The sequence below is a fragment of the Dermacentor variabilis genome, chromosome 1 (assembly GCF_050947875.1).
Source record: "Dermacentor variabilis isolate Ectoservices chromosome 1, ASM5094787v1, whole genome shotgun sequence".
Taxonomy (NCBI): Eukaryota; Metazoa; Arthropoda; class Arachnida; order Ixodida; family Ixodidae; genus Dermacentor; species Dermacentor variabilis.
Genome location: NC_134568.1, coordinates 38,567,855 through 38,591,038, shown reverse-complemented (window position 1 = coordinate 38,591,038; position 23,184 = coordinate 38,567,855). Strand labels below are relative to the sequence as shown.

Below are 23,184 nucleotides of genomic sequence, written 5' to 3'. Positions count from 1 at the left end.
CAGGCAGCCATGTCAGCAAAGTTGTTGCCGACGATGCCACAGTGAGCAGGAATTTGTTGAAAGAAAATGTTGTGCCCTCTTTACAGAGCATGGTGGTGTACTTCCCTGATGTTGGATATCATCTGCTCGGGAGTTCTGTGATGTAATGCAGACTTGATGCTGTGAAGAGCTACCTTAGATGGAATCGATGTTTAAATATACATGTGAACTTTTTTTGAACCCTTTCGAGAAGTTCACAAGTGGACCTACAAATGCCGCCCCAAACGACGGAGGCGTACTTAAGAACTGGAAGGCATGCGCTCTTATGTAAAGTTAAAAGTGCCCCAGGTTGTTTTAAGTCTCTCATCACCCGACATACTGTGCCGAGCGTTCGAAGTGCATGCACGCTGCCTCGTTTGCTGAGCGTGGGGCGAGAAACTCAGAGAGCTATCGAAGTACACTCCAACGCGCTTTGTTCCCTGAGCCCTTGGCAGGAGAACGTCTTTAGCGCTATAGGGAAATAAAGTCCTGTTAGTCTGCCCCGTGAAGTTTACAAGTGTCGTTTTCGATGCGTTTATGACCAGCTTGTTTCCAGCGCACCACGACGAGAAATTTGATATGTCCTTCTGAAAAGCAGCGCAATCATTTACATTTTTTACGGTTTTGGAAAGTTTCGCGTCATCAGCGTATAACAAAACTGATGAGTTTTGAATGACTGCCGAAAAGTGTACACCGACGCATGTTGTGGGGCACACTGACGTCCATAAAACACCGCACTCCCACAGCAAATGAGAATCGTGCTATGTATATATAGAAACTACATGTTCGATGGTTGGTTTTGAAGCCAGTTTCCCCAGCCCAGAATCTCGACGCTCGAACCACTAGATCACGGACGTGTATGCCTATAAAGGCGGAATAAAACGCCCTTACGAATTTCCATCGTGCGAGCCAGCAGCGCTTCGCGCCTCTTGTCGCCGCCTTAGCCGTGCCGCATGGCAACAATTTATTGCAAGAGAGAGAGAGAGAGAGAGAGAGAGAGAGAGAGAGAGAGAGAGCGGCACGCATAGCTGACATTGAAGAGGGAAGTTACGGGATCCGTTTTGCTGCGCTTCTCATCGTACTGTGGCGCCATGGCGTGCTTCTACAAGGACAACAGTGTTACGTTTCAATAAATGAGAAAAGCCACGGGTTACCATAACATCACTCGCGGGATCCGCAGTACAGCCAATGTACGAAACTGCGTGGCCACTGGCTCTTCGGTTGGCAGGAATATAAGAAAAGTAGAGGTGGGGCGAATGTCAAATTTATCGAATAAGAATGTAATACGAATAGTAAGTACCAAATATCGACTCGAATGGTAAGTAGTCAAACGCTTACGCATATATCTACGGCAGAAACATTTGTTGCAGTATAATTAGGTACACGCCTGCACTGACTAGTGCAAAAAAGATCGCTAAATATTCAATACTTGTTACTAGGCTAGTTAGTTCATCTTATTCCGCGAAGACGCCGATAGTAAAATCATAGAGTACGTCCTTGTAAAGATCATACAAGGCCGTACGTTTCTTGCGTAGTGGGTGTGGGGTATGATATTCCACTTAATTGCGGCAGGGTATCAGCCAGACAGGTCGTTGGATCAACGATAGAGCAAGGGAACAGGAGCCGTCTGTCAAGAATAAGATTAATGCACATTTACCCATGCGCTGCGATTCCCGCATGTGTAAGCCAGATCTTTTCCGTATCCGCATTCTTGGTAAAAACAAAGATTCCCTGACACGGGAATTAATGGAGGCCTATTTCATCAACATGAAACGTGACGTCTGTGTCAGCGATACATCTGTGGATTTACGCAGCACTGGACGACAGTTTCTGTACTTTATGATTCGATGACGATATTGTAAGATTTGTTTAAGGATTGTGCGCTAGCGTACGTGCGCACCATACCTTCTCTTATACTACCTACTTTCTCTACCTTCTCTTATAAATATGATCCCGTCTTCTTTCAATAAACTTGTTGAAAGTGATGCTTTTTCCTTTCCTAAAGCTTTTTTCCGCCCCTGGTTGCGCCTTAACTTCGCGGAACAGCTAAATATCGGTGACAAAGGATCAGATTTACACACACGATCAGTAATTGTCATTTGTGATCACTGATTGCCAAACTGCACGAATAGCCTCTCAATAATTTTAGAACCGGGTTGTAAACAAACTTTCCTAGATTGAATAGCTATTGTATGACTAGCATTTGAAAAAAGCTAACTACAGTGGTTGCCGAAAAAAAAGTTCAGATGTGGAAAAATAGAAATAAACGCTGCCGAAGGATTTGTGCGCCGTAGACGCATGTGAAGGGGCCCGTTGCAAGGAAGACGTAGCTGGTTGTAGCGTAAGAGATATAACTGCCCACTAGGCTACATATAACTTCCGACTAGACTACCTAAAACACTAAATCACAGGTTGTCATGTAAGCTTCCGCAGCGAAATGGCAACCAAGTTTGCAATATGATTTTTCTCTCTGCATTGATTTGAAAACATTTGTCGTTGTTTCATTTCTAATGATTTGCGATTATATGTTGAGCAGACGGAGAACAGTAGCCAGTCCTTAACAGCTGGTTGTTGTGAAATATTTGGTTAGTTTCGCATATTCGAAAATGCCGAATAGTTTCTTTTCGAATATGAATGCGTATAGTTAGTGTGCAATATTTGATTCGTATTTGAAACTTCAAATATACGTCCACCCTTAATAAAAAAAAAGATATAAAGTTAGTGTTGTCGCAGTTTACAAATTCAGTGTTACATGCGCAAGAGTGATTCCCAGTGACTCCAAGTGAATCCGAGTACGTGATCATGTATCTCAATGCACTAGGATAATTGCTCACTTGAACATGTTATGTCATGATTTGTTTCCACTTGAGAAATCACGTGCCCACAGGCCGTTAAACTCGCACACGGATGCCTTCAACAAGACACCTAGGTGACCCTAAGCGCCATCTTGTACTCCAACGCTTTCTCCGCTACATTACATGGCGCTGATAGCAATGGCTGTGTGGGCACAAACACAGAGCCTTAGGACCAAATAATGAAACATTCGTTTCCTTCGACCGCTTCCTAACCTTACGTGAGGCCTCCTTACAGCGAAGGATCGATGTAGGAAGCAAGCGTACTGTGAAAGCTCCCTTCGCCCGTCCTCACTTAAGGAACGGTTGCCGCATCTCTGGGTTCGTGAGGATATCTTCAAAGCTTTACGCGAACACCACTATTCAGTAAAAATGTGTTGTGTCGTCGCATAACATTTAAGTTGAAGTGCTATTATAGAGACGCGTGCACGCTTTCTCCGAGTTTTGTTTACTAAACGTAAAAAAGTACAACAGTATAGCGCAAACCTTGATGGCTCCAGAACCCGCCGTGGTTGCTCAGTGGCTATAGTGTTGGGCTGCTAAGCACGAGGTCGCGGGATCGAATCCCGGCCACGGCGGCCGCATTTCGATGGGGGCGAAATGCGAAAACACCCGTGTACTTAGATTTAGGTGCAAGTTAAAGGACCCCAGGTGGTCGAAATTTCCGGAGTCCTCCACTACGGCGTGCCTCATAATCAGAAAGTGGTTTTGGCATGTAAAACCCCATAATTTGATGGCTCCAGCAACGGTGGCAAGCCGGCGTCATGCAATGCATAGCATCGCCTAGGAAGGCCACTCATGCCGAATGTGCGGCTGATACGAACATACCTGGTTAGGCGTACCGTGCCCGCGCTTCTCCGCAGGCCGCTGACAGCGCGCATGAGCAAACAAACGTCACGTGGCTAAGAAGTGAGGTGAAGCGCTCGTTCAGGGCCAGGAGCGGCGTAAGGACTCATGAAGGTAGCTTCGGACCTAAGTTACGCTGAGGAAGCCCCAAGGAAGCCTTAACTGAGGACCCTTTAGTAAGGAAGCTTTCAGAGTGGCATAAAGTGGTCTCACCGGAATGAAGGCTTCCTTACTGAGGTAAGGAGGATTTCATTGTTTGGCCCTTAGAGCGTTTCTTTTCCTTTCTTACAGCTAAGCTGTATATGGCTAGGGTTCCATGTATGTTGTTCTCCGTGAACTAAACTACCATCATCAATGGCTCCTAACCCCGTCAGCATGCAAACGCTCTAATCGCTCATAGCCCCGTAAGGCAGAGGCTACAAGCACTCAGCAATAGGAAGCGAACAGCATTCTTTGGAATCACGCACACAACATACAGAACAGCATGTCGAAAACTGTGTCGAAAACGAAGCGAGGAGCACGCTGACAACTGTCACCGGAAGGGGCACTACGCCTGCCTACTCTTCAGAAAGGAGGGGACAAAAACATAGAAAATCATGCATACAGCATACAGAACAGCATACGTTTCAATGAAGAACAGGCTAAAAGAAAGCATCCGAACTACATAATTGGCGATAAGGCGCTCGTGATAGCAATGCGAAACACGTAGCGCTCCCCGCGAACATTTCTCAATAAAGATTACTGTCGCGCAAGCTGCCACTGCGGCGCCAGCTTCCGACATGGGGTACGACGTCTCTAGCCTTTCGTGTATAAAACAACCAGCCTAGCAACTGATTTCAATGTTGTTGCAGCACCGCTATGGGCTGTGGCGTCCAGTCAAAATTACGATTACTCCCATTCCTACTATTTCTCTAACGTAGCACTACTGCCACTACTCCAAAGCCATAAAGCATTGCATACCACCATCAGCAGTTGTAGATGGGTTTTTCAACAGCTTGGCTTATCACCCACTTTGACACAGTGGAATGGGGCACGTTATTTTTTTGTTTTTGTTTTTCTTCTTTCGTTGCCCACGCATCTTCGCTATAACGTGATTGCATGCGCGTTGCATTCTCGGAATGCACAACGCACCTTGCTAAAGTTATCTTTCTTGTGATCACGTGTGACGGATGAAGACGGAATGCCATATATGGAGGAGGAGGAGGAGGAGGAAAAAACTTTATTCTTGTCCTGTACAAGGTGTTGCCACCCGCCTGGCTAGTCCCATGTCGGGACCCGGAGGTCAAGCCTCCTAGCCCTATCACGGGCGTACTGGACAGCCAGGACTTGAGGGATATGATCTGGAGATCTTATCATTCCTAAAAACCGATTCCGGGAAATGCCAGGGCCGAGCGACCCACACTCCCAGAGCATGATGAGTGGCCCGAGGACAATCCGCCTGTTGTTGGAGCATCGAGTCCTTGGAGTTGATAAATTTTCCTTGTAGGTAGCTATAATCAGCTCATCGTAGACCTTGAAGGGAGAAATCTAAGATGCTGCAGAAGAAATCCCGTAAATGCCCATGAAGGCGAAGTCATAAGCTCATAGCGAAAGCGAAAAATCTTGAAAATTATTTTGAAATCAGCATCGAAAGCAGAACCAAAAGCAACTTATTAAACAGATATTGCAACGAGCGCTCCTCTACCAAGAGTCAAGGAATTCTATTGGGCAAAGAAAAAAAGAACTCAGACTGTAATAGAACACACAGGATGGGCGTCCCGTGATATCTCTATAGTTGTGTAACTATCCAAGTTTTTTTTTTTAGGAACTATATACCAGCTAGATAGCCCGGAAGCATTCACAACAAAGAAATAGTGTAGAGTTAATTTTTTTTTGCTGGTTTAGTGGGCTTCACTTTTACGTCCGAAGCAAATGACTAGATCACAGGCTCGCTCTTCCTTGACGCCTTATTGAATCAATAAACAGCGTGTGCAAATAAATGCTGACTGAATTCTGCGACGTCCTTTGCATGCATGATGGCTGCACAAACGTCTCGAATTATCGCAATGTTTGCATATGGGCGTTTGCTCGATGCAAGAAGGTCAACACGCCTGCAACTCGCACGCTTCCTTGTCTAGTGCTTACGTTGGCATAGAAATTGCATTGATATCGTTGCCGGTGCTGGCTTTACGGGCAACTAAGTTTTTTTTTTCTCGTGCAGTGTTTCCGAGCACCGGGGACAATGCCCGGTGCAATTCCTTCCCAGTGCCTCGCTCATGCACGAATATAATTATTCTTGCAAAGTCTTGCCACAATTACTGAATTTGACACACCGCTCTTTTACACTTCCCTCTCCTATTGACAAACACCCGAACAAAGAGACGCATATGTCAGTATGGTTGCGAGGAAAAGTCCTCCTGTCAGATGTTGGCACAGCTGACAGGAGGACTATTCACTGCTCCTTATATCATCGTGTGTGCTTCTGTATGCGATTATGGGTGTGACCAGATTTCTCACGCTGTTTTTTTCCCCCGCCTTTTGCGCAAACCATCTTCAATTATTCTTCGCCTGTTCTAGGTGAATTAATTTACTGACAGAAACTTTTGATTGACAAGAAGCTCATTTTGTCAAATTCATGTACCAGCTCATCCGAAAAAAATAATAAAATTCACGTACTGACATATATAAACAACACGTCGAGAGTCGAGTTATAAAACCAATGGATATATGTTGGATCCGAATGAGTGCACCTGACTAAACTTTTATTTTTTTATTTTTTTTCATTACGGATGCACATTTGGTACGCCATAGAGCAAAATCAATTGGGGATCTTCGAACCATGGTGCCGTATTGTGTAACAATTGTTTTCATTTTGTATGCTTTTAGCGCTTCCTTATTCGCCCGGCCGAAGCCACACGTCCGCTATTACCGGCATGGGCCTCAGGGCCGGACGCATGACAGGAGTTTTAGCGTGTGTGGTATTCAGGCGAGTACGGGTGGTTTGGGCGGATTACCGGGCGAGCAGAGGCGAGAACGTGAGCAGCTGGAGTGGTGACGCCCACCTTGTGGTGCAGAGCTCAGCCAGACACGCACAGAGCTAATATTGCAGCAACCGAGTGTATTCTACTTCGCTGCTGGTGCAAATTTTCGCCGTCGGCGTAATCGTGTTCACGATTTGCCAGCAGGGGGCGCCACCACTCCGATCACTCCCGTTTGCACCTCCACTCACCCGGCGATTCGCCCAATCCGTCTGGATATACCGAAATACCGGACACGCCGAAACTCTCTCATATCTGAATAGAATCGATGGAAAAAAAATCATTACAGAATTCCGTACCAGGAAATAATTTACTCAAAAATGGCATGAAATGGTCTGCTAACTTGTAAGCTTACAGTATGTTAAGCAAACATAGAGGTTCGTGCGATCTGCGCACTCGTTGTTCTTTCTGCGTCTGTGCCCTTAGAAGCAATATTCTCAAGCTTTCCCCGTTTTCTTTATTTTTTTTGACGTCGGAAAAATGCTTTTGCTATTTTAAGTGTCTTTCAATGTCACTTTTTTCTTCCGAGAATTCAGCATTATTATTCGCTCTGAGCATCGACACCGATAGTCACCACAGCTAGCTGACTGACGCAAGGATGTCCTGAAAAGAATAAAAAAATGAAAGAAAGGACATTCCAACCGTTTTGCTGCAGCGTCCATTTAGTTCTTCTTTAGTTCTCGTTTCAGTTCATTTTCATATAATAGGCTGCAAATCTTATTGCAAGTCGCTTATGTAGGCCTAAGTCAATGTATGTCATTCCACCGCTCCCTCACGTTGCTGGCAGCAGCCTCGACAAACTTGACCAGAAATAGATACCGCTGGCGATTCAACGAACCGGCTATGGCTGCCACCATTGGAACTTGACGCTTCGAAAAAAAAAGAAACAAAAGAAAGAAAGAAAGAAAGAAAGAAAGAAAGAAAGAAAGAAAGAAAGAAAGAAAGAAAGAAAGAAAGAAAAGTTGGCTGACAAGATCAAATATCCCATATTTTCGTTTTCATACTTTGACATTAATGTCGGTGAAATTATTAAAGAATCGACAGCCATAGAGGAGCCATGGAATGACCAAGAATAAGATTTCCATATTTTACCGCTTACCGTAGAAGCCGTTTTTCTCAGGGTCTCCCGCAGACTTCCGTTTTACATAAACTACGTCAACGACGGACATGGCTCAAAGCAGGTCAGCGCATGTAGCGTATGTCGAGTCGGCGTAGACGTATAGCCCCCTGTACTGCCTCTGCATAAGTGCCGGTTGCCAGCTCTGTTCTTTAGGAATTACGCAATGAAACAACCCACTGCAACAAACGTGCGCCTACAAGCCCGCATCATTCCTTTAATAAAGCGAATTCCTTTCTTTAACTATTCCTGGCCTTTCTAGAGCGAAAAAACGAAATGCTCTCTTTGATTTGTTTGTCCGTTTTCTCACTCGTTCGTCGTCAAACGCTCGACTAGCTCGACGACGCGTACGTGTCGTCGCGTGAGAGCTTCGTGGCGTCAAAATATTTAGATGCTGCGATAAGGGGTGGTACTGTGTCGCGTTTCTCCAGCAGCAAACATTTTCTTGCATTCTGGTCCACGCTCTCGAAATGTACTCCGCTTCCATGGGTAGTGCTCATTTGAATACCATATACTTGCCGACCAATTTGCGACTACTTTCACTGTTTCTTGAGAACTCAGCGACCGCAGTTCCTGCGGTAACCTAGTTTGGTCCAGAAAAGTAATATTCCTAAATGTTTATATCCTTACCGCGCCCCTTTAACTTTTTTCTCATAGTTTGGAAGCACTCATTCGAGTCTTCGTATAAATATTTCACCCTGCTGTCGAAAAGGAAAAAGTACTCGGAATATTTACTTGATTTATGGTTAAAGAATGACATCGCTGACGGGTAAGTAAAGCGCAAATTTCCACAATTGCTGAAAGAAGTATGCGTTGTGAGAAATAAGGCATTTGCTTTAACACAGTGCCTCGTTGAAGGACTCCTGATGCTTCGTGAACCAAGAATAGCTGTACGCTTTATGTGCGATTTCCTTAAATAAATGAGGATATTTACGGAAACGAAATGACTGAAGAACTTTCGAACATACGTTATCAGAAGGAGTACCCCAAGAAGCGTTCTCATATTTACATTGTTTCACGCAATAATTACGTCAATCCGTCCGGCGTTCAGTGCCCAATAAGCGCAAATACTCATTTGCATGCGCAGATTGGTAACTTCGATAGACGTTTTTCCACACTCATCATGGACTGGAGCAAATGCAGGAAGTTTTCTTCAACGTGACATGAGCCTTTCCACTGAAAGGAACCAGCGGCGCTAACCCTTGCTGCGCAGCGTACAAACTTTTCTATGCTACATTTATGGACAGCAATCCCTTTCAAGTGACCAAAAGCGAACGCCTACCTGAAGTAGCACTCGATACACATGTGTGCTTAAGGGGTCCTTCAGAAATGGTGGGTAGTGGTCGAAAGCATAGACACCGAGGGGTAGTACATGTGTGTTGCACTAGCCGCCGGGTGAACAATGGGGGCGGGGCGTTCTGTACGAACTCCTTGCTCATGCTCCCTAGTGGTTCGGGTGCGGCCTGCACTCGGATACTCTTTACCGAAACCACAGATGTCATTACAATCAACAGAGAACAAGTCATTTCGTACCTTTTACTGGCAGGAGGGTCTTTATGTCTGCCTTGCTGTACCAAGGGTGTTCTCAAGTACGCCGACAGCGTGCCACCAGCATGAGTGCCACTTGTGCACCCCCATGCTGAGACTGCGAGAAACTAACTTCCACGCGCACCTTCGTGCCGCGCAAACGCCATGCGCTGCTGCCAACGCCTCCCCTAAGATGCGGTTCTCAGCTTTACGGGCGTCGAACAAGCCTCCCCGTTCACAAATGTCAGGGACGGTGAAGGTGATTGGCCACACCTCGCGCACACAAGTTCTCGAAGGCATTGCTTCCCTGCGCGGTGCTCAACTGAGTGTGTTTCAACTTGCAGGTAGTTCAAGAATACGAGCGAGCAGTCATCTTCCGCCTCGGTCGATTGCTTCGCGGAGGAGCCAAAGGCCCAGGTGAGGTCACGACCTTTAAATTACTGTCTCCAGCCGGAGAGCGTCATTCGATAATTAGAGTGCTCACAGTTGGAGCCCGGGAAATTTCACCTGATGTACTATATATAGCCTCGCCAGTCTGTTGCTGCTGCCGCCCTGCAATTGTTTCTACAGATGCCTTTTTTTTTTCAATTCGTCGACGCGTGCGTTGACAATAAGAACTCGTTCGCAATGGTAGCACTCCCAGCCTTTTGGTCCTGCGTGCATCATAAAGGAACTCAGCTCGTAAAATATTGGCATCGCGAGCGACAATATAGAAAAAGAAAGCTCTCCTGCCATCGTCTGATTTACGGTGAATGCTTCCTAGCAACAGCCAACCACGCAAATATTGAAGCATAAGCCCCCCCCCCCCTCCCCCCATGCGTATACATATATATATAGCGTGGCACGTCAAAGGATTTTCTATCGCAAGGATGCGCTTTTTCGTTAGTGCGCATTACCCACTTACTCGTATATTTTAGCAAATTACCAATCGTGCACAGTTCCCAGTTCCCGTACTCTCGTGATTATGCTATTCAGTAGGCGCATGGCACGGTATTTCTTATTTATTTATTTATTTTTGCGTGTACTATTATATCCTGCTTGCAAAATTCCTTCACTGCGCTGTAGGCGTTTAAAAAAAAAGTTGCATTGACGTTTCATGTGGTGAACGCGGGTGGCGCGCAAGCGCACGGATGCTATATATCGCACACGACGCTATATCGCCCTCGGTGCGCTTGCGCGCCTACTCTCTGTCTGCATCGCGGATCGCTTTCAAGACAGGGCTAGCGCGGCCGCGCCATATGCAGCAGCCGCCGGATACTGCGGAGATGCAATAGGCTGCGGCTCACTATAATAGGGTACAGCCAGCAGTAAGGCATTCTGCACTTTTGTTTGCTGCTGAGTGGCTTAGGTATCGAGCAATGGTTGCTTTCACCCTCGAAATGCAAGCATAAACCGTAAAGGTTTCAAACCAATGCTGCGAGTTCGTTGTGCCTTTGCAACACATTTGCATGAAATTAATTTACTGCTCGCCAATTAGCGCAGTAGCGCAAATGCACCTTGCCTAGGATCTCATCTACTATGCTTTACAGGATTCTCTTTGCGGTGTTTCACATTTAACACCCACATGGTATAGATATGCTTACACTGACCGGGATATCATTGATGGTTTGATTGAGATTGGTGATGAAGTCTTCTGCCGAGTCAGAGCTCAATTTCTAAATACAGAGCAGTGATAGATAAAAAGGGGACAGGGGAAAACAGGCAAGTTATATCTAATGTAAAGGCCGGCTAGCTATACCCTGTAGTGGATGAAGGATATAACGAAACGAAATGTAAATTATAGATGGAAAAACGAGATAAAGAAGAAAACTAGAGTGAAAAGATGAAAATGGTCGATATAGAAGTTGCCTGTAAAGCTAACGACGTGTCTCACATTTAACACCAAATTAAACCCGAAAACTTCCTTGAGATAATTTTGCCCCACTGTTTGTATTACTGACAGGGGCGGCTCCGCACAACCGCCTGCCAAATCATATTAACTTCATAGCGCCCACAAATACATTTTGCTCATAGATAATTTCGGAATAGACGATAACTGACTCATCAGGAATTAGTACCGCGCTGCCATTGTCTCCGATGCGGCACCTTGAGTCGGTGTTCTTTTGCTAATGAAAGAGCATAAAATTGGTATTAGAAGGCGCAGTTTGCACATGCGTGGCTCAATCGGTGCTATAGCAGCTATATAGCGTGTCCCAGCTAGCGTTAGCCAAGCTGTTCAAAAATAACAAAAAGAAGATTAAAAAAAACACGGTGCAAGATAGGCTAACAAGACATGGTGGTGGGTCATTAGATCTCTGACGACCGAACCATCTAGCTCATATAACCGTGTCATGTAGCTTGATTTCTAAGCTCTTCTTTTTTGTAACAAGTTTGGCTAACCGTAGCTGGGACACACGGTAAACTATAGTTCGCGTTCACTGCAGGGCGCTTTCCTACTCTCCAATACGTGGTGGGGGCCAGGCCTATTCCCAATAGGAAACGTGGAAACGACAAAACGTTAAAGAATAGCGCGTGTGACTGAAAAAAAAAAAGAAAAATCAGCGGCAACAGTCCCAATACAAACGGACGAATGACATAATAAATAAAAAAAACCATTGTTTAGTATACTTTAAAAAGACGAAGAAAAACGAGTCTGTAACTGTATTCCCGCTTGCGTTTCTCCATCAACGCAGGTATCTTTTTCATCATACCCTGTATCGACACCTATTGCAAGGTGGACTTGAGGACAGTATCATTCGATGTTCCTCCACAGGAGGTGAGTGCTGCCTGGTCTTGCCTGTGCTGATCTAATATATATATATATATATATATATATATATATATATATATATATATCCATTGCATGAGTAATTAACGACTGCCTCGCTCAACGAACGATACTTTCTTCTGCCTGCTCCCCGCGGAAAGAGCGGAGCACCTCTTTGTGCCTTTGAAGCTAACGCATAATATAGGACAACGGCACCGCACCGCATTCCAGGCATTTCTAGCCGGAGCAGGCGTCTGCATGCCGACCAGTTACCAGTGCGCACTGAAACAGGCGCGCCTCGTCGGCCACACTAAGCTGTTTGTTTGCCATAATAACATTTCTCCGCATCGTTTCTTCTTCATTCTGCGCACCCTTTACTAGAGGTTTCGTTCCATACGCCGCGCTTCCCAAACTCTCAGACGTCGTCATCTTTCATACTTTGCTCTCTTTGCTGCTACTTTTTTTTCACGCACGCTGAAACTGTCTCGAATACAAGCGGGCCAACGCTTCGCGCAACTCTGAGTGTCGTATACGGTTATGCTTGTTTGTGCCGGTGGGGTGGGCGGAGTGCGAGCAAAGGGGGGGGGGGGGGGGGCGATGTTCAAAGACCAAGTATGCGTGTCCAACAATGAGAATGTCGCGCCGGCAGTTTCGTGCATTCAAATGAAACAGCAGAAGCCGCGATTAGAAAATGGTAAGACCTTGCTGCGGACTAAATGTTGTTGTTCTGGGGTGTCTAAAAAAGAAAAGGCCAATTTTTATATTAAATGAATGAGGCGCTCAAACTTTCCGCGCGTAGTATGATTGGACAGACGACAAAGCAAGACGGCAATAGTATGTTTCCCACATACGCACCCACAAACGTATAGGAACTAGTCGTATTATCAAGCTCCTCCGCTCTTTAAATCTTTGTCTCGTTTAGTCTGCGTACATGTGAGTTTGAGTTGGTGAAGCCACTGTGCATTAACATTCGTAGGATTAGCAAAAAAGAAACGAAAGAAAAAATGAATTTCGGCGCTGGGAGGAGGAGAACAAAAGAAAACTGAGGAAAGTACGTTAGCATGGCAGTGCAAGCAAGCAACGCCCCGCGCACACTTCTCGAAGTTTCGCAACACGGCTCAGCACCATTAGTTGGCACAAACATGGTACATGTGGTAGCGGTGCCCGCATATACAGTGCGCTACTTGGGCGACGCTCCTTCTTTCGCTGCTATGCAATGCACTGTGTCGCAGCATTGTGTTTCTTTTTTTCCTTCCTTTTCTATTGATGTAGCGTGTCCAGAAACTTTATATATATATATATATATATAGACTGCGTGCGTGTGTGTGTGTGTGTGTGTGTGAGAGAGAGAGAGAGAGAGAGAGAACCGTTGTTTCGGGCTTTTGTTTCAGCAGCACTGCTGCACGCGTCGGGGGCGCCAAGCATTTTGTGTTCGCTCGCCTCGGCGCCGCCGACGGCGATCTTTGGCCCGTTTGTTTTGAAAACGCAAATAGGAGGGGTGGGGATAGCGGGAGGGTGACGGCGGCGCAAACGCGGAGCGCAGCAGCGTCTCCACGCGGCGCGAGCAGCTCGCGCGCACCGCCGCCGCCTAATGGACACGAAATCCCATTACGCGTGCGCACGAGCGCCGCGTCGGCGCCCGGCGCGTGCGCGCGCCACCCTGCGCTCTCGTTCGGCTCCCGTTTCGAACGCATCCCTCCCCGCTCTTCCCCACCGTGACCCTTTTACAGCGTCCCTCCCCTGCAGACTTCCAACACGGCCCCCCCCCCCCCGCCACGGCGTCCCGGCTCTCACTACACCGCCTTATCCTTTAGCGGCTGCTGTGCTTGCGCGAGACCCTGTACGGTGTCGTCCTAAAGCGGCGGCGGCGGCGGCGGTGGCGGCATTCATTCCCGTCCAATGCACTTGGAGGAATCTAACGGGCCCTCCTTGCGAGCCCGCTTCCTCCCGCCAGTTTTCTCCCGCACACGATAAAGTACCATTGGATGGAAAAACGGATACTATTTCGAATTTCTCGCCCCACGCCACTCTTCCCATTTCTCCCTTGCCCTCCTTGCGTAGTGCGAGTTTTCGGGAGGCCCCCTTACTAAATGGATGCTATACTACATCTCCTCTTTGTTGTTGTTTTTTCCCCTAAAATTTCGGCTCATCGGGGGAATTTTTTTTTCTAAAGCTCCATTCCATTGTGTGACACCGTATAATTCTTAATTCTTCCGTGCCGACTGCATGGGAAGGGCGTGCTCTAACTCGTCGATCTCGGATCAATATGCACGGAATCCAGCGAATGCCTTCTTTTCGACCATCTCCGTTCGCCCCTCCCTCGCCCCCCGTTTGTTGCCGAAGAAGAAAATAACAGTAATGGTCCACCTAATCGGTGCCACCAGCGTTCAAAAAGGCGCGAAACTGGCAGACAGCTGCTTCTACGCCGCTAGTACTTTAAGGAGGCTCGATCTCCGATCAGCGACGACGTTGTTTGTGTAAAAAGCAGTGTAGTGGTGTCGTACAACCATTATCATTACGAATTGAAAAACAAGGAAAGAAAGAAAACAGAAACTGTGTCCCGCACGTTAAACATTTGCCTTAGAGCAAGCATATTTCTCTCATGATCAACGCCGATATTAAATCAGTTAGGTCCGCCTTCAACCGAATCACGGGCTTGTACACCTGGCTAGGAAATACTGTCCAAGTAGGCATTAAACTACATGTATCCTGATTTTGTTGTTTGTTGTTGTTGTTTTTTTCTTTCGGTATTTGCTACTAAAAGCACTATTGCTACTATTGCTACTATTTTTCTGTTTGCAGAAAAAGCTTTTCGCTTCACTCTCCTCTCCGTGACTGTTTGAAGCAATGGGTGGACACGATTTCATGGGAGCTGAGCACCTTAATATGCGCTGTTATACACGTTATTTTTTCTACAAAAAGCAGTGTTCTACGTTGACAGAAGAGCTGCTTACTTGAAAAGATTTTTTCTTTCTTGTTTCTATACGTTGTGCAATGCCCTTGGCAATAAACTAGGTGACCTACGTATTTACGCTAACAACTTTAAATGCGGAGGTTACCGCTGTCCTGCTAAAGCTCATATCTCTTACGTTGATTGGATTTCTACGTGTGGCTTGCAGAGCGGCACATTTGACATCGGTTCTTTCCCGCTTTGTTAACTAGAACGAACAACCGACGTTATACGAAGGTGAATCACAAAGTGTTTGCCCTTATTTTTTATTAGCCAAAATAAGGTTCATACAGATACTTGCAAATATATGTACTATTCTACGTGCCTTAAATATTTTGCCACATAGCCCTCACATCGGTTTAGACATTTGTCCCATCGTAACACTAAATTTAAGATGCCCCTGTGCGGCTGACTGGAATCACCGTTGGGCCGCTGTCTTGGCTTCATAGTTGCACGTGAATCACTGTCCTGCCGGGAACATCTTCAGCGGACCGAAAACGCTTTTCCCCATACGTGGGCTGCGTTTCCCTGTAGATTTAGGTGGGCGTTCATCCCAGGCGCCATATAAAACGAATCGCACTTTCTTGCTTGTACGCCGTGGACGTGTGAATACACAACCACCATCTTCAACAACAGACAGCAGCGCCGTGCCGCGCAGCTACCGGCAGATGAGGCCGGGCCGATCCAAGAAAGGTCCACCGCTGGGAATGGATATGTTCACTTCCCATGTATAGGCGTAATTTGGCTAAAAAAAAAGAAGAGGCGCAAATACTTTTTGATTCGCCCTTGTATACACAGGGTGTCCGAACTATCATGCACCAACGAGGTCGCGGGATCGAATCCCGGCCACGGCGGCCGCATTTCGATGGGGGCGAAATGCGAAAACACCCGTGTACTTAGATTTAGGTGCACGTTAAAGAACCCCAGGTGGTCAAAATTTCCGGAGTCCCCCCACTACGGCGTGCCTCATAATCAGAAAGTGGTTTTGGCACGTAAAACCCCATATATTATTATTATTATTATCATGCACCAAGGTTTAAAAATATGCGAGTGCCACGTAGCTGCACAGAACCAAGGTAATGTCGTTTGCCGTCGCTTGGAGATACTCAGATTATTTTTTGCATTCCGCCTAATTACACAATTAGTCTTAATGAATTAGTCAACTTCTAAAATATTATAGTTAGCTGAACGGTGTCAATGAGAAAATTGTAGAGCAACATGGAAAACTGCCGATACAGCTTTCTGTTGCTAAATACGTGCTACATATAGGTATTTTTCCGAGCGTGAAAGAAGCCCGCGAATACACGAAAAATTGGCGCGTGCCTGGCCGCTCGACGCACTTCGCGTGTATTCGCTGGCTTCTCTCTTGCTTGGAAAAAATACTTTTATGTAGCACGTACTGAGCAACAGAAAGCTGTATCGGGAATTTTTCATGTTGCTCCACAATTTTCTCATTGACACTTTTCACCTAATTATAATGTTTGAGAAGTCGATTAATTAAGTCTAATTATGTATTTAGGCGGAATGCAAAAAATATGAGTATCTCCAAGCGACGGCAAGTAACATTGCCTTGGTTCTGTCATGCTACATTGCATGTGCATATTTTTAAATCTTGGTGCATGATAGTTGGGACTCCAATAGTTGGGACTACTCCAACAAAAACGAGTTAAGCGTACCGAGTTGACTGGCCTCGACACACGAATGCGGTACTGTTATACTGCCACGTCTTTGTGTTGCTTTGCATTATATTTTGTAGTCAACAAAGCTAAACAGGTTACGCGAGCCCAGAGACAGCGGGCTCCGCAGGCAGATGACACTGGCTCGCCACTCGGCGTCATGAATTCGCTTTTGGAGTGCCGGGGCGACAGATCAATGACATCGGTTCTTCGTTTCTATACCGGGTGAAACACGTAAGTGCCGATGGCAAATATGCATTATAAATTCAAGCCTCAAATGCAATCAGTGGGTGAGGTTCCACGGCTACAAGGAGCCAGTGGTATATGTAGAAAGCAGAAGCAATCGTACAAGGTTGTTACGATAAATGCGCCCCTGGGTCACTTAACAGTTAAAGGTACCTGAAACGGTTTGGAAAAGCTTTGTAGACGCATAGGGTACAGCAACAGTAAAGCATTCAGGGCCGCAATTTACGGGAAGCGTCTCATATTAAGGGCGATACAGACGATTACACGTTACCCGCCTCCCTAGCCATGCTTTTTCTCCTCAACGCGTTCGCCGAGTGATCGGGGCTAAGCTCCGCCGTCACGGGCTCTGCGTGATTATGAGACGTCGTGTCGTCTACTTCCGGTTGTCTGGACTCAGCGCGCGAAACCTCTCCGACCTCTCCGCTCGCCACCTGGCCGTCGATCCCCCGCGAGAGCAGCGTATACAAGCGCCCAGTGTGTCCGGTATTCTGGTAACCGCAAGCGAGCTGGGCTTTCTGACGCATGGCGTAGCCGTAAAGTGACGCCCCTCAATACTACTACCTCTGTCTTGAAGGGGCTTGGCGTAAACATGAGCAGCTTGAGCGGCCTGCGCGGTGCAGCCATCTGGTGCCACAGAGCTCAACCAGCCAAATACTGAGCTACAATTGCTGCAACCAAGCGTAAAATATTTTGAATGTTTAGGAAGAGAATGTGTTCAGGATTACGCTCCTGCCGAAAATTTACACCAGCAGCTAAGTAGAATGCGCTTGGTTAGTGGTATATTAGCTCTGTCTTCGTCTCGTTGAGCTCTGTGCCACCAGGTGGCTGCACCGTGCAGGCTATTAACGTTTGGGCCTACTCTCATCCGGTAAAACGCCCAGGCCCAGTCCGTTTGCACTTGCGTTTACCCGAATACTCAAGAACATTCAAGTGCAGCAATTGCGACTTTGAGAGACGCCGTACGTGCCAGCTGCGGACTGGTTCTGACCGACTGGCCGGCGGTTATTTAACTTGCACGGAAAACTCGTCGCCCGAGTGCGGCTGAATTGAAGTGAGCTCATCGCGCTCTGGAATCGAATCTGCAACACAGTATGCAGCCGCAGGCGGAATGCAGTTACTTTCTGGTCAGGTACGCCGGGTTTTCGCCAAAGTTGCACAAAAAGTACAATATTGCGCTCAGCAGCACATTGAACAGAAAGTATTTTTTCTCCTGGCCCAGAAACGGGGTCACGCTTGTCGGCCAAATGTGCTTATATATATATATATATATATATATATATATATATATATATATATTGATAGAGCCAGTTTCTCAGTGAGCGACCATCCCTGGTATAGCTACTTCCGTTCTCTATATAAGGAAGCAACGGTGTACACATATACAACGAAGTACCTGTATAGATGGAACTAAAGGTGATAATAACATGCCACCGCGCCACAATTTCTATTTTTCTTTCTCTTCGGTCTCGCACTTCTTAACGGAGACAAGAAAACAACGACGAAACGCATCAGTAGTTTGAACCGCCGAGAGTGCCACCGCTGCCGCCTTTATCTGCACGCGGCCCGACCGAGCACAATAAGCGCTGCCGAGAATCGAGAGCAAAGACGAGGGCCGCTAGATCGCTGCCCGCGGTTCTGGCCGGCAGCCGCCGGTCTAACGACCGCTGTTCGCACCGCGCAGACCAAAGCCCCTCTCAGAGGCGACGCTTTTTTCGCGCGGAGCGAAAGGAGAGCGACGCCTCGCGGTGCAGCGACGGCGCCCACCGCCGTACACCTGGCGTTCCCCATCGCTCACATTCCTTTCTTCTTTTTTTTTTTTCTCCCACTCTTATCGCCGGAATGAGGGCTCGGCTGGTCTTATCCCGGGCCCCGACAAAAGGAGCGCCCATTCGTCGAGAAGGCGGCTCTCGACGCCGCGATCTCGCTCACTCGTCCGCCTGCGTGCCTAGCTGGCCGGCGGTCCGCTTCCGCGCTGTGCGCAGCAGAGACACGCTTCCATTCTTCAGGGGCGGCCATGGGTCCGTGTTTTTTGCTGGACTTGGACGTTCTCCCTCGATTTCCTTCCCACCATATATATATATATATATATATATATATATATATATATATATATATATATATATATATATATATATATATATATATATCCGCCTCCTCCTTTAGCGGCCGCCGCGAGCCCGCGCGCGCGCGTTCCTTACTCGGCCAGTCTTTTCTGCCTGGGTCCGGATGTGTGCCTAGTATACTACCTGCCTAGTTGAAGGCAGCGATGAGTATTGATCGCCATCGCAATCTGCGACCCCCCCCCCCCCCGCCGCCTCTCCTCCTCCCATCCTTGTGGTACCTGCTTCAGGAATGGCTCTCTCCTAAGCTGATCTTTTTATCGAAGCCTGCTAGATGGGATTCGTAAAACTTTGGCCGAGGGTGATTACGTGTCAGGGAGACTTTGTGCTTTGATTTTGCTCAAACTGCTTTTCCATCCTTCCATGCTGCCTCTCCCTCTCCGTTCGCCCACTCAATATCTCCTCCGCAGGCTGGTCTAAACACGGAAGAGGTCCCCACCGGGTTTGTTTCTTTCTGTACAGCTGGCTAGGCAAGGGAACCAAGATTGAAATGCATGGGACGCAGATTGAAGTCGGCCGCGGCGACATAACTCACGAGATGGAGCCGTCGTGGTGCCTCGCACGAAGGGAGGTGGGGGCGGGAGGGGGGGGGATGTGCCAATGAGTGTCCACCGACCTGAAAGGAGAGCGTGCGTTCTAGAATAGAAGGGGGTCGTCATCCGCGCTGTGATGTATGCATGAAGTCATTTGCGGAAGCCAACTTCTCTGAGAATATTCCATTATGCGACGGATACATACACGTGATTTTTCTTACTGTCGAGTGAAATTTTTCACTGATATTCCGCCCGAAGTCATTATTTTCTCTGATTATCGGGCTGTAATCAGGCAGCGCCGAAAGAAGCGTACATCTGTGCACGTATTTCCCCCTGTCACACTTTCAAATAAAACGCAGAAATATGCACGTACTGCGCGCGACTTTTTTCTGTCTTACGACTCACGGGCTGAATGAAATATTTATATTTCTTGCGGGTATATTGCAGAATCATGCCAGACGAAATGTAAACTTAAAGGCTCCAAGGAGCAGCTTCTAACTGAGTGCAAAACGACAAGTTCTTGGCTTGAATCAAAGCCTTATACTCCTGGTCTCACGAAAAAAAAAAAATCATATAAACAGGATACAGTCATTAACAATGGACGTGAATGGGTTATAACGAAGCACCAGAAAGCGAGGGCACAGATGTGAGCGTATGTACATGGTTATAGTATTAGAGTGTGATTCAGGAGCACTGGAATGGAAAGAAAGCGCACTAAGCAGGAGGCAAAATGCAGTGGATGGAACGGGCTGTGGTAATACCATTTGAATTCTTCAAAAGTGTACAATAGTAAGAAAAAATATGCCTCTGCGATAGCTGGCTCCCCAAAAAATGATTAAAGGTGTGAGCAAACTACTGTCCCCCCCCCCCCCCCCCCAAAGAAAAAGTAAGTGCGCAGAACCAACTACGTGCAAAATGGCAACATTGTGATTTTATGCGCTCATTTCTACAGCTGAACTCTGAACTGCGTAGTTGTTAGCAACGCCCGTCCTATGCGCTTTTATTCTTTGTGCCTCGTAAACCTCGTTCTCTTTCTGTTGCCGGGCTTTGCATATAATGGCGAGAGATTACGCAACATCAGTGTTCCTGTACCAGTGTCCGCGCGAGAAGGATTTGCACTCAGTAATGATCGCTTTCTGAAACTCAACTCTCAGCATGCGCCGATTGGTGGCTCCATTGGAAACAGTCGCGAAATTTGGAGGCGCCCCAAACACGTCCCCAAAAGGCCATTTCATCTTCACGTAAAAAATTAAATTAATTTAGGGAGTTTTACGCGCCAAAACCACGATGTGATTATGAGGCACGCCATAGTAGGGGTTTCCGGAAATTTGGACTACCAGGAGTTCTTTAACGTGCACCTAAATCTAAGTATACGGGTGTGTTCGCATTTCGCCCCTGTATCGTAGCGTACATTTGGAGAATATTCAAAGAATAAATAACGGGTAACGCGAGGCCTGGAGAGAAAAGGATGCATAGAAAGGCAGGGAGGTTGACCAGAGGTAGTTACGGTTAGCTACCCTGCACGGCGTGAAAAAGAAGGGGGATAAAAAGAGAAAGAGATAGGAAGGAGGAGATAGAGCGCGAGAAAGAGAGACGAGCACAAACGAACCGCGTACGCTATAGAGGGTTAGGGGTCGGCGTTCTTAAAGTCTATCGTAAAGGCCCGTAGACCGCAGGAGCCTTAGTAACGTGAGTAAGGCCTTTAGCGCGGATGTCCTTTGGGAGCATGGAACTAAACCTTTTAGTTCTGATAGTGGACGATTGTTCAACTGGTCCAGTACTCTGCACATCACTTGTCTCTAAATACATTATTGAAAACACTTACAGAGAGTAAGAACACAAACGAATTTCGGCAGAAGCCATCTCCCGATGACGACGGTAATGCGATTATCCTTGTAGCAATATAGCGACACAACGTATTACCACTGCCAAAACGCGTCATGTATGAGGCGTATACTGCAGCGGGGCTCCTCTTTCACACTTCAACCCCCCGTGGTTGCTCAGTGGCTATGGTGTTGGGCTGCTGAGCACGAGGTCGCGGGATCGAATCCCGGCCACGGCGGCCGCATTTCGATGGGGGCGAAATGCGAAAACACCCGTGTGCTTAGATTTAGGTGCACGTTAAAGAACCCCAGGTGGTCAAAATTTCCGGAGTCCTCCACTACGGCGTGCCTCATAATCAGAAAGTGGTTTTGGCACGTAAAACCCCAAATATTATTATTATTATTATCTTTCACACTTCCATCTGGATACGCTGCACCATTTAACGCTGCCGCCGCCGCCGCGAAGTCCACGCGAAGTTAACTGCGGATCACCCGAGATTGCACCGGTGGCGCGCCAGCGCATACGAACCGTGTACGGAAGCCATGCTCTCGAGCTTTCTTATGCACATGTTGCGCCATCTAGCGGCGCCGCCACGAATCTCGCGCGTGGCCTCTGAAACGCATGGCACGCCGGTGCGTGCAAGCGCTGAGAAATGCGTAACGTGTGAGGCGTGTACTGCATGCAGCCGGGCCCCTCTCGCGCGCTGTGAACACGCCGTGCCAATTAGCCGCGCTGCCGAGAAGTCCGCGCGTGGCCTCCGAGATGCTTGGCGCGCCGGTGCGTGGGAACGCTCAGAATTGTTACATCGCTTGCCGCATGCCCAGTGGTACATGCCCAGAGACACAAGTTGGCGAGAAAGGGGTTCACTGAAGGGCGGCCCAGTGCATTCGTGGCGAAACTCGCCAGAGCGTCGGGTCGCTGCGCTTGTGGAACCCGTGTGTCGTAGGTTCGACTCCGATCAGCCCGTGATAAATTTTAAAGGTTGCTTTTTTTATTGAACAGATCGGGGGAAACGGCTAGATACACAGATGTCTCAGATGTAAACCCAGATGTCCATTGCGCAAAGTCAAACAACAGCACGCAGTGAAACTATCAAAGCTATGTGCTGCCTTGTGCTCAACTTGGATCTGTGTTTGCACGCCTATATCTGTTCATACCACGAACCCTTACGAGCTGACTCAATTTTCAATCGTTTTATCATCCGTACTGAGTGCTGAAGAATGTCTGATTATTGAATAGGAGCACACACAGCTTTCCCCTTCAAACGCTTCCAACATCAGGTTTCTCGCTGTGGCAATAAGGCCGATAATGATAGATAGAGAATGATGCCCGAGTATTGATAAGGATCGCATAAAGGTTTCTTAAACACCTGCAGTAACGTCAGGCTTCCTCCAACGTGACTAATATGGGTGTCACATGGCGCAATATTGATCGCGATCAAGCCTGATCCAGATCGAATTTCTCGGTGGCGATTGGTTCCTTTGCGCAAGCTGTGCGAGGGAGCCAATCGCAGTCGATAATTTAGGTGCGAATCGGGCATGATCGCGATCGAAAGTGGTCATGTGACACCAGTATGAGACCAGAAGGGACAGATAAAGAAAGCCCGAGTATTAATAGATAAGGATCACTGGCAGTTCTCCATATAAACGCTTCCAATAATGTCCAACTTTCTTGCAATGGGTGTAAGGCCGAAAGTGACAGTAGAAAATGAT

General features: G+C 47.2%; 1 protein-coding gene across 2 annotated transcripts in view; it reads left to right on the top strand.

Annotated features, from left to right (window-relative positions):
* LOC142576608 (band 7 protein AGAP004871-like) overlaps window positions 1-23,184 on the top strand; it is a 212,170-nt gene that overhangs the window by 175,012 nt on the left and 13,974 nt on the right. For both annotated transcript variants that reach the window (XM_075686820.1, XM_075686812.1), the window contains exons 3-4: window positions 9,722-9,794; window positions 12,050-12,132. In XM_075686820.1, coding sequence (XP_075542935.1) covers window positions 9,722-9,794; window positions 12,050-12,132 — 156 coding nt within the window. The remainder of the gene's footprint in view (window positions 1-9,721; window positions 9,795-12,049; window positions 12,133-23,184) is intronic.